Source organism: Mytilus edulis, chromosome 3 (genome assembly GCF_963676685.1).
Source record: "Mytilus edulis chromosome 3, xbMytEdul2.2, whole genome shotgun sequence".
Lineage (NCBI taxonomy): Eukaryota > Metazoa > Mollusca > Bivalvia > Mytilida > Mytilidae > Mytilus > Mytilus edulis.
Window position 1 is genome coordinate 20,191,688 of NC_092346.1, and position 18,190 is coordinate 20,209,877.

Consider the following 18,190-nt stretch of genomic DNA (forward strand, 5'->3'; position numbering starts at 1 on the left):
AATATAGAAAAGCAGTCACTCATGGTCAAAAATTTCAAAATGTTGAGCTCCACTTATTGTCTATATAGGACAAAACTGTGAGATGACTTCTTATAGCTATCATAGATAGAGGAGAAACTTAAATGCAAAAATAATCAGCAAAACTAATCTTACAATTAAATCTTCATTAGTAAAATTGTCAGTTTTCTATTTATAAAAGGTTTTGCTCTTTGATAAAGATTTTTAACAATTTTTTGGCATTTTTGCCTTAGATCTAAAAAATTACTTCTTGTCTTCATAAAAGACTGTAATAATAATATAAATTTATTTGGCCGAAAACATAAATCTTTACATACATGAATTACAATAATATAAAGAACAATTACCAATACATATACAAATATTAATACTTATTCAGTTAAACTAGAATAATATAAATTAAGGCGGGCCACAAAAATTAAATATCCGCCACATAAGTTACCGATGCATAAAATGCAAAAATAAAATAAAATAAATAAACTAGAAATTTGACAAAAATAAAAAAAAAAAGGAGAGGGCGGGTGGGTAAATTTCGATCTGATTACTCTAACGTATTCTAATGTAATGACTAGGAAAAAGAATTCACTTTAAAACTAAAGGTGGAGTGAACACAATTCGAAATCAGTTAAGCGAGAATATCAAATGATCGGCCAAAGGGGGGTAACTAGAACATATTTCGCATCGTAATTACTAGTTTTTTAGAAAAAACAAACCAATTACTTCTTGGCTTCATAAAAGACTGTAATAATAATATAAATTTATTTGGCCGAAAACATAAATCTTTACATACATGAATTACAATAATATAAAGAACAATTACCAATACATATACAAATATTAATACTTATTCAGTTAAACTAGAATAATATAAATTAAGGCGGGCCACAAAAATTAAATATCCGCCAAACTAGCCCGCCAAACAAAACCAAACAAGTTACAGATGTGGTTAAACCCAAGAGATGTAACACTCTCTTGAAAGTTCAACTCCAAGCAGGAAGAATAAAACACTTCTTCAGCTGCTAGATCTACTTAGGAGATACTCACGGAAATCTCTCCTAAAAGTAGAGTACCTTAAAGAGACATATATACACTAATGAATCCAAAGGATGAAACACTCCCTTGAAAATTCAAACACCTAAGGAATGAAACACTCCCTTTAGGCTAGCCTATAAAAACTAAATAATAATAATGACATACATGAAGACAAAATACAAAATACTAAATTATTTACATATGATTAATAGCATGCTGGAAACACTGGCGCAATTCATATTGCCCAGCTTCATTAAGGTGAAGCCCACCATCTTTAAAAGCAAATAATGACCTTACTGGAATGCCTTTATGAAAAAATCTTTTAAAAGACCTAATATAGCTTAAATTACTCTTAGAACACATCCTGCTCAATTCTAAATTAACACTTTTACACTTATTACCTGTATAAGAAAAATCAACAGGCCTTGGCAGAATAGAAGATATAAAAAATTTTATACTGGATTTGATAGTAACAATAAGTTCCCTAAAATCAGCAATAATTTTGTCAACAGAGTTATTAACTATATCATTCGTACCTAAGTGAATAATAATATGAGAATAGTTAGCTAAACATATATCTCTACCCTTAATCATGTTTCTTAAAGAATGTATCCTGGCTCCTCTGACCGCGACCAAATCCATGCAAATTATGTCATCCAAATATTTCCCTATAGAATCTGTAAAAACCAAAACCTTCTTACTGGTCACAACTTCTGAAAGACAATCAAACAAATTTTGCCATATTTCTAACTACAGAAATTTTATCCTTCATAGAAAATTCTAAATATATTTTATATGCATCGCTTGCCCAGTCCCCGTGTAATTGAATAAGATCACTAGGTACATGTGAACTAAATGCAAAAGTGGCACCACCTCTCCTAAAACTATGTGATGAATATAGATTAGGATCTCTCCCTGTCTTCAGAATAACAGATTTCAGCTTTCTCTGGAACTGACCATAAGTGACTGGTGTCAACTTCGAATTCTTACTTATAACAAAGGCAGGGGAATCATGAGATGCCGGAACTTTACTACACATATGATTATACGCAGAAACCGGACAAAGGACAGAGCCAGGGATTTTAACCAACGGAATCTTTAATCTTCTTTCCCCATGTTGAATAGTCTTAGTCCATTCAAAAACAACTATAGCAATATCGTTAACAACAAAGACTTTACCTCTGGTCAATTGCTTATTCTTGTCAAATTGAGAACAAGAATCTGGAACTAAGTTAGATTTCCTGGACATCAAGAAAAAGGCAAACAAAAAAAGACACCAATATACACAATCAGAACCATTTTCTAAATTAAAATGTACCACCATCTCTAATAAAATATCTGGTGAAATGGGTAAAGCTCTACGTGGCATATGTGACTTGGTTCGTGACAATCCTTTAAGCAGTAATTTATAAACAAAACTGTCTAAGTGTGGAAAAGAGCAATCCAACATTAAATGCATAACTTTTACGGTATCAGGTCCGTTCGCGCCCAATATACTTTCGCACCCTACACGTTCGCACCTCGCACGTTCGCACCCAAGGTCCGTTCGCACTCTACATGTTCGCGCCCAATTTTAATTCAAATTCCAGTTGAATAATTGGAAAATCATCATTGTTGTTTTTAATTGCTTTCGTGTAAATACTGAATGTATTTATAGCAAGGTATGAGTAAAAGATTGAAGATTATAAATGAACAAAGATAATTGTTTTTAACAGCTTGGTCCCTTTGATCTGAAACAATGAAACAATAAAATATAGCAATACACTATTATAACCAAAACATGATAAAATTTATTCAAGACTCAAAAAAAAAAAAAAACGTAGTCAGAATCTCACTTCATTTTGAAACAAGTCAATGAAACAAAGTTATACATGTTATAGTAATACACTTACCAAAACATGATAAAGAGTTATTCAACACAAAATAAAACGTTGACAGAATCCCACTTTATTTAGAAAGGAATATTTTTTTTTTAACAATACACTATCGATCACTATCCAAAACATGATTAAGATTTATTCAACACAAAAAAATGCTGTATCACTTTATTTTGAGACAATGAAAACAATAATACTTATAAGAATACTACTTGATTACAAAGTTAAAATAGGGCGCGAACATGTAGGGTGCGAACGGACTTTGGGTGCGAACATGTAGGGTGCGAAAGTGAAAGGGAGCGAACATGAGTGGGTGCGAACGTGAATGGGCGCGAACGAACCCGGATTCAACTTTTACACCATTAATATAATTCTTAATAGATTCTACAGATTTAAAAGACCGACTGAGAAATTGTGCATAACAACAAATAGTATCCAAATTTGCAGGAATAAAACTCATATTAAAGTACGTGCAAAATAGTAAAAAGGCTCTCCATTGGACTAATAAGTTTTTCTTCGATCCTAGCGCATATGCTGCTCTAGTAGAAACTTTAACATCCTCTTTTAACTGTAATAATTCTAAATCTGAAAAGCATTCAAAAATTTCTTTTATTGGCTGTCCAATGCTTGTTCAAATATAAACTTTATCAACGTAATTACCACTTATGCGAAAATTTAAACAAATGTTCTTCCGCACTAAACTCTTCTAATGAACCTGATACCGCATTATAGAACAATGCAGCAAATTTATCCGAAGTATGCCATCTCGATAAATAATAAGGTAACCTATTGTCAGTTCCTGCTAAATGAACAGCCCTAATCTCAAATTCGTATATAGCAGCAATGTAGCAAAGTTCTCTCAGACAACACTGTAAAAAGGTATCTCTGGACTTACCAGTGTTAATTACAGTAACAGAAGTAATGTTATCGCACAAAATACGAATTCTCTTTCCCTTGAAGCACTGCGCCCACAACTTTAAACATACTATAATAGATAATAACTCGAGACAGTTTATATGTAGATTAGACTCCATAATAAATTCTGGAAAAACTTGATGAAAGAATTTTCCACCAAACCAACCACCGCAACCCGACAAGCAAGCGTCAGAAGAAAAAACTTCGTCCGGTATCGACCATTCCTCTATCATCATCATTGATATGCCGTTGTAATGAGGTAGAAAATTGACCCACCACAATATATCATTTTGAACATAACTAGGCACTACAATATAACCAGTTTGATCGTAAGCTGATCTAAGCCAATTGAGCAACCTGCTCATAAATATACGTCCAGGTCTAACACAGCTCGCCATAAAATTTAATTTCCCTACCAACGATTGAATATCGCGTAATTTGGCAGATCTCTTGTTTGTCCAAAAAAGTAAAATTTCCTGAATATCTTTTAATTTATCGTCAGGAATTTGTAACAAAAGTTTACTAGTATCACATATTATCCCCAGAAACTCCATCCTAGTACTAAGAGAAACTGCCTTATGAGACGATTCTTCTAAACCACAGGAATCAAGTAAACGCTTTAATTCAATATATGCCTTATCGGCTCTGTCAACTGATTCCACCCCCGCAAAATCATCTAAATAGTTTACTATATCAAATCCCATTTGCCGATACATGAAAGCAACTGACGCAACGTTAGATATTGATACTACCACGAAAAATAGCGTTAAGTAAATATTTGACGGAAATTTTTTTATAGAAATGCTGAAATAAATATTTCAAACTATATATGAAAATAAAGATTGATTCTTATTTTTTCACATTATGATAGAGAAAGAATAAAAATATAATATTCATAGGCTTAGGAAGACACAGATTATCCGAAAAAAACGTTTACTTAGCGTTGTCCCATGTAACAAACTCGGGACATAAAACTCTCACAATTCGCGAAATGTTCACACAACTCTGCGAAATTTTGCATGAACATTCTATGACGTGATATATTTCAGTATTGGTTAACATGGCTGTCTCCATTTAAAATTTGCATACATATTTTCAAAAGAATATGATGTACGGAAATGTCCCATCGGAAATTTAATTTGGAAACTTGAAACATTTCAGTTCAAAAATAAAATTTTGACAAATAATTCATTAAATTGTAAGCACGATCGTTTTGTACTAAGTGTTAGCTCCCAAAATTTGAATTGAAAAATAAATTGAGCTACATATTCAATTCAAAACAATAGATTTGCAATGTCTTGCGGAAATGTCCGAGTTAAACTTTCATGCCTTCACAAAACTTTTACGGCCAAAAAAACTTAGATTTGATTTCGTGAAGATTATTTTTCGGCTTTGATAACTACACCAATAAAAAGTACTTTTAAAGTTGAAGTTGGTACACCAAATAGCATTAAGATAACAGGGTTATCTATAAAGAATACGGATTAATGGAAATGTCTTGCAAGTTTGTCCGTTATCATTATTTGACGTCGCCACAGGCGTAATATGCTAGGGACGGCATGAACTGCATTCGCGTGTTCCTTCCTCCACTAAATCTAAATGTCCTGCTTTCAAAAAAACGAAATGATGCACACATTACAAAAATACACATCTATAAGACGATCAAAAAGTAAGAAAACTTCAGTATCATAAGTATAAGCTATTGTATATCACTGCATGAATAATATCATACTCGGGTTGAATATATATAATGCAGCAACATTCCTCCAAAAACACATAATTACTAGCAGTAAAATTGAATATCCTATGCTAATTATAAAATCATATTGGATTGGATTCTCACGGCATTTATACTTGTGTGTTATACTTTGCATTTACCCAAAAAGAAAAGTAGGAAGAATTAGATAAAGCCCGTTTCCAATTTAACGTCATTTTTCTGTTACAATTAATGGTAGCAATATCTGACGTTGCGTCTGCATTTGTAACACGCTGGCAAATATGAGCAGCTGATCGCAAACCCATGCTGAGGACTCTATCGAAATATAAATGATCATTCCATTTGTATCCAACTAAGTGCACATCGTGTAAGTCAATGAAAATTTGTCTGTAAGCCCTACTCAAGTCCCGTTTGAAAATAAAACGGTAGGCACTTAAAGTTAACCATCGAGAGACGTTAACCACCGAGAGTCGGTTTTTAGACCCGCCCAGTGCACCTAAGCACGCCTACTTTTGGAGCTTTTTAGTATGAAGATAAGAAAAATATACGAAATTACGGAACTGTGTACCATGTTTTATCCTTGTTGTTGGTGTTTATTGCGCATGCGCACAAAGCACGGTGATAGTTACGGTTACTGACTCAGGAACCTTGTATATCATATACCTCGGTTTACAGACGTTTAATAAACTGGATCCCTGTTGTGTTCACTTATCGATACACTACGATGGAATTACGGACCAGTTTAACATAAACATGGTAAATAGATAGACAGCTGATAATCATAATTGATTAAGAAATAACCTGGAAGAAGAAATGAGTTAACTATTGATTATAACAGAGACGAGAATGCCATCGTGTTTGTTCTGCTAAAAAAAGCAGGAACATTGGAGTTTATGGTTAGATTTTAAATATTTCTTGTCTCCAAACTGGGTAAATTTGATATAGTAACCCCCCCCCTTTTTTAAATAACTCGAGAACCACACATCGCGCTCGCTTAACAAAGTAACAATAAGAAATATTTATTGTTAGTTTCAAGAATAATTAATCGTCAAAACTTATCCCCTCCCCGACATCAAAGGAAGTTAAATGTATTATCCCAAAATAATTAGACCAAATTATTATGATATAAGGACGTCTTGACAGGCTATTATTTTATTTTTTTTGTTGGGGTTTTTTTTTGCTTTGACGTCTTCCTCCTGTATGAAAAAAAAACATAATAGACCCCCCCTTTTTCCCCATAATATAGTTTTTTAAGAAGTCATAATTATTTGGACTACCCCTGAATATATTTCAGACAGACTCTTCTCTAAAAAAATGTAAACATGATTTGAGAGAAATCTTTGGAATAGTTTTTTAAATGATTTAATTATTATGTCATGTATATAATTAACATTAACATAGTTATAAACTGAGACTACTAGTATAACACATAGTGTTATAGTAGTCTCAGCTATAAACTTTCCATTGTATTGACCAATATGACTAACTCATATGCTCTTTCCCATAAATGTCACAATATCAATATATTACAGTAAAACTGATAGTTTGATGACATTGTTTAAGACTATTGACCTCAGGTCAGCCTAAACTGAGTTTAAAACTGTAATTTATTCATTAAAACAGTTCAAGACATGTACCTTCTGAAATGTGATTGCATCAAAATTAAACCTAAGGCATAACATACTTAGTGTGCAGGAAGTGCCACCAAATAAATACTGATTTGTAAAATTAGATGATGATATTTGTGAAGTCAAAGATATTATAGCTAGTTATAACTGGTTTTAGATATAAATCTGAGTAAAAGGTTGATTTATATGTGCTCTTTCATGTTTAGATTATAATTTAAATTTAATCTTTTGAAGTTTTTTTTATAATATTAAGACATTAAAATCACAATTATTTATTTATACACAAAAAAATAATTTTTGTCCTTTTTTAGTTGAATGACTGTACACAAACATTATACACACATAATTTTGATAATTCTGTAATGTTTTTTTTTCTATAGCCCCAGAATATGACAAAAGACTTATTAACCCAGATTTACAAAAAATAGAAATAGTTCAGCTACCATAAGACTGCTATGACAAAAATTCTGCAGTTTCCAGAATTTGAGGTAGAGTATAGTTAGGAATAGTTTGATTATGCAGATGCTTAGTTTGCCATAAACAATTATGCCCTTGATACAAAAGCAGAGGAAACAAAAAAGTATGAAAATAGTTGAAAAAAGTAATCATTATTACCTTGTCATATACCGTAAATAGAAAAAGAGAAAAGCACTGGTTATGATTTGGTATTTTTAATAGCATTATCATTTGTCCATAACTTGGAATATATACTGGATTGAGCTTGACATTTATTTAATATCATTGACACATGGTTGCAAGAAATATAAGATGGTAATTTAAACCTAGCAATTTTATTAAGATTTAAAAAAAAAGCTTTTGATTTGGTAGAATATGACTTTCTTTGTTTAAAGCTCGACATGTATGGATTTAGTGAGACTACTGTTAGTTTTTTTAAGTCGTACCTGAATTACAAAAGGTATACATTTGTAATGTTAACTCTGAACAACAACATGTAAAATTTGGTGTTCCCCAATGTTCTATACCTTGTCCTCTATTGTTTGTGCTATTTATAAATGACCTTCCCTTATGCATTAAAAATTGTGAAACAGACCTATATCGTTGTATATGCTGATGACACCACTATTCATAAATCAGGGGGAAACATCTAGAAAATATAAATGATGATGTTCAAGAAGATTTATACAGGGTTGAAGAGTGGTGTAAAATGAATAACATGTTCATAGATGCAAATGAAACAAAATGTTTGATTACTGGAACAAAGCAGAAACTATTCAGACTTTTCAACCAAACTTGATAATAAATTAAAGTATTACAAAATTCTTCATGTGAAAAAATATTAGTTTCAAAATTGACAGCCCACTAAGTAACTGGAGAAATCAAATTGACCAAGGTTGTGCTAATATATCATCCAGAATATACCATCTTTCTTAAATACATTTTTTTTTATATAACTGCAAGAAAACATAATACAATGGGTGTTCTGCCCCTAACTGACTACTGTTGTATTATTTGGGATGAATGTAAAAATTGAGGGATAACAAGAATTTTAAAAATCCAAAAAAAGGGCAGCTTGATAAATTCTAGATGCAGATCCGTTATCCCTCTTGGTATATAGGAGCACTATATTCTATGTTAACCTCCGACAGTAGGTATAAACAAATACTGTTGATAGACGGTATATAGGAGCACTATATTCCATGTTAACCACCGACGGTAGGTATAGACAAATACTGGTGATAGACAGTATATAGGAGCACTATATTCTATGTTAACCACTGACGGTAGGTATAGCCAAATACTGTTGATAGACGGTATATAGGACCACTATATCTTATGTTAACCACCGACGGTAGGTATAGACAAATACTGGTGATAGACGGTATATAGGAGCACTATATTGTATGTTAACCACCGACGGTAGGTATAAACAAATACTGTTGAAATACGGTATATAGGAGCACTATATTGTATGTTAACCACCGACGGCAGATATAGACAAATACTGTTGATAGACGGTATATAGGAGCACTATATTGTATGTTAACTACCGACAGTAGGTATAGACAAATACTGTTGATAGACGGTATATAGGAGCACTATATTGTATGTTAACTACCGACAGTAGGTATAGACAGATACTGTTGATAGACGGTATATAGGACCACTATATTGTATGTTAACCACCGACGGTAGGTATAGACAAATACTGTTGATAGATGGTATATAGGAGCCAGGGATGGGGTCGATTACTTTAAAATGTAATCGATTAAATTACAATTACTTTGGTAATAAAATGTAATCGATTACATTACAATTACACCCTATTTCATATGTAATCGATTACATTAGATTACTTTTCTTTATTGTAATCATGATTACTTTAGATTACTTATGATTACATTGTATATTGCTATATCAAAGTTTTTGTATAACTTTTTATCCGCTTATTTTGGTGATTTTTTTTAAAAGCCTTAATTTATTCATCTTTTAAAAGAATTTATAGACAAGATAGTTACAGTTACAGTGTAACATGTGTAATTTGATAAAATAGCTATAGACAAGTGTCCTTTCTCTATGTAAAAGATGTAGTTTTATTTTTAACTACAAATTGTAACCAACTGCCTAATTAACAAAAAAAATAAAAATAAGGAAAAATTAATTAAGTGTAGTTTTATTGTCTGTTGGGACATAATTGACACATCCACTAATGTTTTTACAGGTGTTAATCACTACTTCCATTTTTTTAAACAAACAATGGGTGGGCTTGGGTATTAAAATTTTATTGTCTTAATAACAATATCAGTAAAGTTAAAAGTGGTTGATTGTCATTATTTGTTTGAAAAGTTTTAATACTTGATCTGATTGAAATTAATAGAATTATTGTCAGGTGAAAACACAAAACAGTTTTGAACTAAGGAAAAATTATTCATTTCTCTTTATATTAAGCAACAGTTTATTGTATTAATGAAACTTCTGATGTCACCTATTGTTTACTATGCATATTGTTTGCAATATTTATGCCATAGGTATACACTGTACATGTACAAAATGTACTTGTTTATACTGGTGAGCCTTAAGGCTAATAAAGTTAATAAAGAATAAAAATAAGAAAGCACATATTATACACAAATTTATAGAAAATAAATAGAAAATTCATTCAATTTTGTCAATAAACGAAACCTGGTTTTAACTTCCGTTTTGAATTAAGTGGGCTTATATATATTTATGCTGACAATCAAAGTCAAATAGGAACTAAATGTTTTCTGCATTTGAATTTCAATGTATTTTGGTAAAAATATTGGGTAAACTAATATGAAATTGGAGTTAATATCAGAAGTTTTCAATCCAGGAAAACAAATGCCTTCAAGGCATATTCTTGTATCAAAAGAGCTAAATTTCACAAAGAAATATTGGACAGTAAATTTCTTTTTGTAAACTGTTAAAACAAAATAAAACACTAGGTGAAACAAATTTGTTATATAGATGATCACATTAAACAAGGTCCCATCATTGTGATTACTAGTTTCATGATTTTTCATTCAAGCTTTACATTTTCTTATTTTCATCTTGTCTATCGAAAACTATTGTCATATTTATACAAGATTTGTAATCATCAAGTAATCTTATGAATGTAATCTTAAAGTAATCTAAAAGTAATCATGATTACACCTGTTTTTTGCCATGTAATCGATTACATTATGATTACTTGTAATCAGAAATGGCATGATTACTGATTACATAGGATTACACTGCAAAATGTAATCGATTACAGCTGATTACGATTACTGATTACGATTACCCCATGCCTGATAGGAGCACTATATTGTATGTTAACTACCGACAGTAGGTATAGACAGATACTGTTGATAGACGGTATATAGGACCACTATATTGTATGTTAACCACCGACGGTAGGTATAAACAAATACTGTTGAAATACGGTATATAGGAGCACTATATTGTATGTTAACCACCGACGGCAGATATAGACAAATACTGTTGATAGACGGTATATAGGAGCACTATATTGTATGTTAACTACCGACAGTAGGTATAGACAAATACTGTTGATAGACGGTATAAAGGAGCACTATATTGTATGTTAACTACCGACAGTAGGTATAGACAAATACTGTTGATAGACGGTATATAGGAGCACTATATTGTATGTTAACTACCGACAGTAGGTATAGACAAATACTGTTGATAGATGGTATATAGGAGCACTATATTGTATGTTAACTACCGACGGTAGGTATAGACAAATACTGTTGATAGACGGTATATAGGAGCACTATATTGTATGTTAACTACCGACAGTAGGTATAGACACATACTGTTACTAGACGGTATATAGGAGCACTATATTGTATGTTAACCACCGACGGTAGGTATAGACAAATACTGTTGATAGACGGTATATGGGAGCACTATATTGTATGTTAACCACCGACGGTAGGTATAGACATATACTGTTGATAGATGGTATATAGGAGCACTATATTGTATGTTAACTACCGACAGTAGGTATAGACAAATACTGTTGATAGACATCAACGGTATATGGGAGCACTATATTGTATATTAAGCACCGACGGTAGGTATAGACAAATACTGTTGATAGACGGTATATAGGAGTACTATATTGTATGTTAACTACCGACAGTAGGTATAGACAAATACTGTTGATAGACGGTATATAGGAGCACTATATTGTATGTTAACTACCGACAGTAGGTATAGACAAATACTGTTGATAGCAGTATATGGGAGCATTATATTGTATGTTAACCACCGACGGTAGGTATAGACAAATACTGTTGATAGACGGCATATACATTGTAGGAGCACTATATTGTATGTTAACCACCGACGGTAGGTATAGACAAATACTGTTGATAGACGGTATATAGAAGCACTATATTGTATGTTAACTACCGACAGTAGGTATAGACAAATACTGTTGATAGACGGTATATGGGAGCATTATATTGTATGTTATCCACCGACGGTAGGTATAGACATATACTGTTGATAGATGGTATATAGGAGCACTATATTGTATGTTAACTACCGACAGTAGGTATAGACAAATACTGTTGATAAACGGTATATGGGAGCTTTATATTGTATGTTAACCACCGACGGTAGGTATAGACAAATACTGGTGATAGACGGTATATAGGAGCACTATATTGTATGTTAATCACTGACGGTAGGTATAGAAAAATACTGTTGATAGACGGTATATAGGAGCACTATATCTTATGTTAAGCACCGACGGTAGGTATAGACAAATACTGGTGATAGACGGTATATACGAGCAACTACCGACAGTAGGTATAGACAGATACTGTTGATAGACGGTATCAAAGAGCACTATATTGTATGTTAACCAGCGACGGTAGGTATAGACAAATACTGTTGATAAACGGTATATAGGAGCACTATATTGTATGTTAACTACCGACAGTAGGTATAGACAAATACTGTTGATAAACGGTATATAGGAGCACTATATTGTATGTTAACTACCGACAGTAGGTATAGACAAATACTGTTGATAGACGGTATATAGGAGCACTATATTGTATGTTAACCACCGACGGTAGGTATAGACAAGTACTGTTGATAGATGGTATATAGGAGCACTATATTGTATGTTCACTACCGACGGTAGGTATAGATAAATACTGTTGATAGACAGTATATAGGAGCACTATATTGTATGTTAACTACCGACAGTAGGTATAGACGCATACTGTTGATAGACGGTATATAGAAGCACTATATTCTATGTTAACCTCCGACAGTAGGTATAAACAAATACTGTTGATAGACAGTATATAGGAGCACTATATTCCATGTTAACCACCGACGGTAGGTATAGACAAATACTGGTGATAGACAGTATATAGGAGCACTATATTCTATGTTAACCACTGACGGTAGGTATAGACAAATACTGGTGATAGACGGTATATAGGAGCACTATATTGTATGTTAACCACCGACGGTAGGTATAAACAAATACTGTTGATAGACGGTATATAGGAGCACTATATTGTATGTTAACCACCGACGGCAGATATAGACAAATACTGTTGATAGACAGTATATAGGAGCACTATATTGTATGTTAACTACCGACAGTAGGTATAGACAAATACTGTTGATAGACGGTATATAGGAGCACTATATTGTATGTTAACTACCGACAGTAGGTATAGACAGATACTGTTTATAGACGGTATATAGGACCACTATATTGTATGTTAACCACCGACGGTAGGTATAGACAAATACTGTTGATAGATGGTATATAGGAGCACTATATTGTATGTTAACCACCGACGGTAGGTATAGACAAATACTGTTGATAGATGGTACATAGGAGCACTATATTGTATGTAAACCTCCGACGGTAGGTATAGACAAATACTGTTGATAGATGGTATATAGGAGCACTATATTGTATGTTAACTACCGACGGTAGGTATAGACAAATACTGTTGATAGACGGTATATAGGAGCACTATATTGTATGTTAACTACCGACAGTAGGTATAGACACATACTGTTACTAGACGGTATATAGGAGCACTATATTGTACGTAAACCACCGACGGTAGGTATAGACAAATACTGTTGATAGACGGTATATAGAAGCACTATATTGTATGTTAACTACCGACAGTAGGTATAGACAAATACTGTTGATAGACGGTATATGGGAGCATTATATTGTATGTTATCCACCGACGGTAGGTATAGACATATACTGTTGATAGATGGTATATAGGAGCACTATATTGTATGTTAACTACCGACAGTAGGTATAGACAAATACTGTTGATAAACGGTATATGGGAGCTTTATATTGTATGTTAACCACCGACGGTAGGTATAGACAAATACTGGTGATAGACGGTATATAGGAGCACTATATTGTATGTTAACCACTGACGGTAGGTATAGAAAAATACTGTTGATAGACGGTATATACGAGCACTATATCTTATGTTAAGCACCGACGGTAGGTATAGACAAATACTGGTGATAGACGGTATATAGGAGCAACTACCGACAGTAGGTATAGACAGATACTGTTGATAGACGATATCAAAGAGCACTATATTGTATGTTAACCAGCGACGGTAGGTATAGACAAATACTGTTGATAAACGGTATATAGGAGCACTATATTGTATGTTAACTACCGACAGTAGGTATAGACAAATACTGTTGATAAACGGTATATAGGAGCACTATATTGTATGTTAACTACCGACAGTAGGTATAGACAAATACTGTTGATAGACGGTATATAGGAGCACTATATTGTATGTTAACCACCGACGGTAGGTATAGACAAGTACTGTTGATAGATGGTATATAGGAGCACTATATTGTATGTTAACTACCGACGGTAGGTATAGATAAATACTGTTGATAGACAGTATATGGGAGCACTATATTGTATGTTAACTACCGACAGTAGGTATAGACACATACTGTTGATACACGGTATATAGGAGCACTATATTGTATGTTAACTACCGACGGTAGGTATAGACAAATACTATTGATAGACGGTATATAGAAGCACTATATTGTATGTTAACCACCGACGATAGGTATAGACATATACTGTTGATAGATGGTATATAGGAGCACTATATTGTATGTTAACTACCGACAGTAGGTATAGACAAATACTGTTGATAGACGGTTTATGGGAGCACTATATTGTATGTTAACCACCGACGGTAGGTATAGACAAATACTGTTGATAGACGGTATATAAGAGCACTATATTGTATGTTAACCACCGACGGTAGGTCTAGACAAATACTGTTGATAGACGGTATATAGGAGCAATATATTGTATGTTAACTACCGACGGTAGGTATAGACAAATACTGTTGATAGACGGTATATAGGAGCACTATATTGTATGTTAACTACCGACAGTAGGTATAGACAAATACTGTTGATAGACGGTATATGGGAGCACTATATTGTATGTTAACCACCGACGGTAGGTATAGACAAATACTAATGATAGACTGCATATAGGAGCACTATATTGTATGTTAACTACCGACGGTAGGTATAGACAAATACTGTTGATAGACGGTATATAGGAGCACTATATTGTATGTTAACTACCGACAGTAGGTATAGACAAATACTGTTGATAGACGGTATATGGGATCACTATATTGTATGTTAACCACCGACGGTAGGTATAGACAAATACTGTTGATAGACGGTATATAGGAGCACTATATTGTATGTTAACCACCGACGGTAGGTATAGCAAAATACTGTTGATAGACGGTATATAGGAGCACTATATTGTATGTTAACTACCGACAGTAGGTATAGACAAATACTGTTGATAGACGGTTTATGGGAGCACTATATTGTATGTTAACCACCGACGGTAGGTATAGATATATACTGTTTATAGACGGTATATAGGAGCACTATATTGCATGTTAACCACTGACGATAGGTATAGCAAAATACTATTGATAGACGGTATATAGAAGCACTATATTGTATGTTAACTACCGACAGTAGGTATAGACAAATACTGTTGATAGACGGTTTATGGGAGCACTATATTGTATGTTAACCACCGACGGTAGGTATAGACAAATACTGTTGATAGACGGTATATAAGAGCACTATATTGTATGTTAACCACCGACGGTAGGTCTAGACAAATACTGTTGATAGACGGTATATAGGAGCAATATATTGTATGTTAACTACCGACGGTAGGTATAGACAAATACTGTTGATAGACGGTATATAGGAGCACTATATTGTATGTTAACTACCGACAGTAGGTATAGACAAATACTGTTGATAGACGGTATATGGGAGCACTATATTGTATGTTAACCACCGACGGTAGGTATAGACAAATACTAATGATAGACTGCATATAGGAGCACTATATTGTATGTTAACTACCGACGGTAGGTATAGACAAATACTGTTGATAGACGGTATATAGGAGCACTATATTGTATGTTAACTACCGACAGTAGGTATAGACAAATACTGTTGATAGACGGTATATGGGATCACTATATTGTATGTTAACCACCGACGGTAGGTATAGACAAATACTGTTGATAGACGGTATATAGGAGCACTATATTGTATGTTAACCACCGACGGTAGGTATAGCAAAATACTGTTGATAGACGGTATATAGGAGCACTATATTGTATGTTAACTACCGACAGTAGGTATAGACAAATACTGTTGATAGACGGTTTATGGGAGCACTATATTGTATGTTAACCACCGACGGTAGGTATAGATATATACTGTTTATAGACGGTATATAGGAGCACTATATTGCATGTTAACCACTGACGATAGGTATAGCAAAATACTATTGATAGACGGTATATAGAAGCACTATATTGTATGTTAACTACCGACAGTAGGTATAGACAAATACTGTTGATAGACGGTATATGGGAGCACTATATTGTATGTTAACCACCGACGGTAGGTATAGACAAATACTGTTGATAGACGGTATATAGGAGCACTATATTGTATGTTAACCACCGACGGTAGGTATAGCAAAATACTGTTGATAGACAGTATATAGAAGCACTATATTGTATGTTAACTACTGACAGTAGGTATAGACAAATACTGTTGATAGACGGTTTATGGGAGCACTATATTGTATGTTAACCACCGACGGTAGGTATAGACATATACTGTTTATAGACGGTATATAGGAGCACTATATTGCATGTTAACCACTGACGTTAGGTATAGACAAATACTGTTGATAGACGGTATATAGGAGCACTATATTGTATGTTAACCACCGACGGTTGGTATAGACAAATACTGTTGATAGACGGTATATAGGAGCACTATATTGTATGTTAACCACCGACGGTTGGTATAGACAAATACTGTTGATAGACGGTATATAGGAGCACTATATTGCATGTTAACCACCGACGGTAGGTATAGACAAATACTGTTGATGGATGGTGCAAAGGAGTGCTATATCGTATGTTAACCACTGACGGTAGGTATAGACAAATACTGTTGATAGACGGTATATAGGAGGAATGTATTGTATGTTAACCACCGACGGTAGGTATAGACAAATACTGTTGATATACGGTATATAGGAGTATTGTATTTTATGTCAAACATCGACGATAGGTATGGACAAAATCCGACAAATACTGTATACAGACAGTGTATAGAAGTACTGTATTGTATGGTAAACACTGACGGTTGGTATGGACAATTTCTGTATCATGCATCAATTGTAAATAAAAGTATCATGTGAGTGACACAGGCTCATTGAAGCCTCTAATTTATCATTTTCTCTATTACATGCATGATAACTGCAACAATTGAATTGAAATAAAAGTGATAATATTTCTGTTGTAGGTTATCAAGATTTAGTGTTTCCATACAAGTGATAAAGATTGAACAACAAAAACATCTCAAACTTTACAGGACAGAGTAGACTTTTTTCACTGTGCTTAGTTTTGTCTTTATGTCTAAATTATGATACCTTTAAAAAAAACAATAAAATATGGAATAACATTTATTTCTTTCTTATAAAGTGGAGTGAAGAAATAAGGGGTCATTGAAAACATAAGAATATATTGCTATCATATATTGCAATATTGCAGATCAGCAGCCCATACATTTGCTATAGCACATAAATATGGGACCAATAATTTCAAGTTGCCTTTTAAAAAAGACCTTATTAATGTTATGCGAGATACCACCAAAGACCACTAGGTGTTGATCAAATGATATTGTAAATAAGAGGGTTGTCCAAAATATTTCCAACAGCTGTTTGATATACACTACCTTAATCAAACCACAATGGTAAAAAAACAGTTTTGGTCAGTCTTAAAAGAAGCAGATATAATTTAGAAAAAGTGCAAGCTGTTGATAAAAACTACAAATAACTGCCAGTCCTAAATGTGGGTGGAGATTACCATTTAGCACAAATGAGTTTCTGG

General features: G+C 33.3%; 1 protein-coding gene and 1 long non-coding RNA gene across 3 annotated transcripts; one reads left to right on the plus strand and one right to left on the minus strand.

Moving 5' to 3' along the window:
• Positions 1 to 1,774: 1,774 nt before the first annotated feature.
• LOC139515104 (uncharacterized) lies at positions 1,775 to 2,419 on the minus strand. Its single transcript, XM_071304665.1, has one exon. The coding sequence runs from the start codon at positions 2,417 to 2,419 to the stop codon at positions 1,775 to 1,777; it is 645 nt and encodes a 214-aa protein (XP_071160766.1).
• Positions 2,420 to 6,209: 3,790 nt separating this feature from the next.
• On the plus strand, positions 6,210 to 17,762 carry LOC139515998 (uncharacterized). Of its 2 annotated transcripts, none has more exons than XR_011662891.1 (3): positions 6,210 to 6,489; positions 7,568 to 7,675; positions 17,604 to 17,762. It is a non-coding gene; the product is annotated as an uncharacterized lncRNA (long non-coding RNA). The 2 variants fall into 2 exon arrangements; XR_011662890.1 differs by having other exon boundaries at positions 6,215 to 6,455.
• Positions 17,763 to 18,190: the final 428 nt, after the last annotated feature.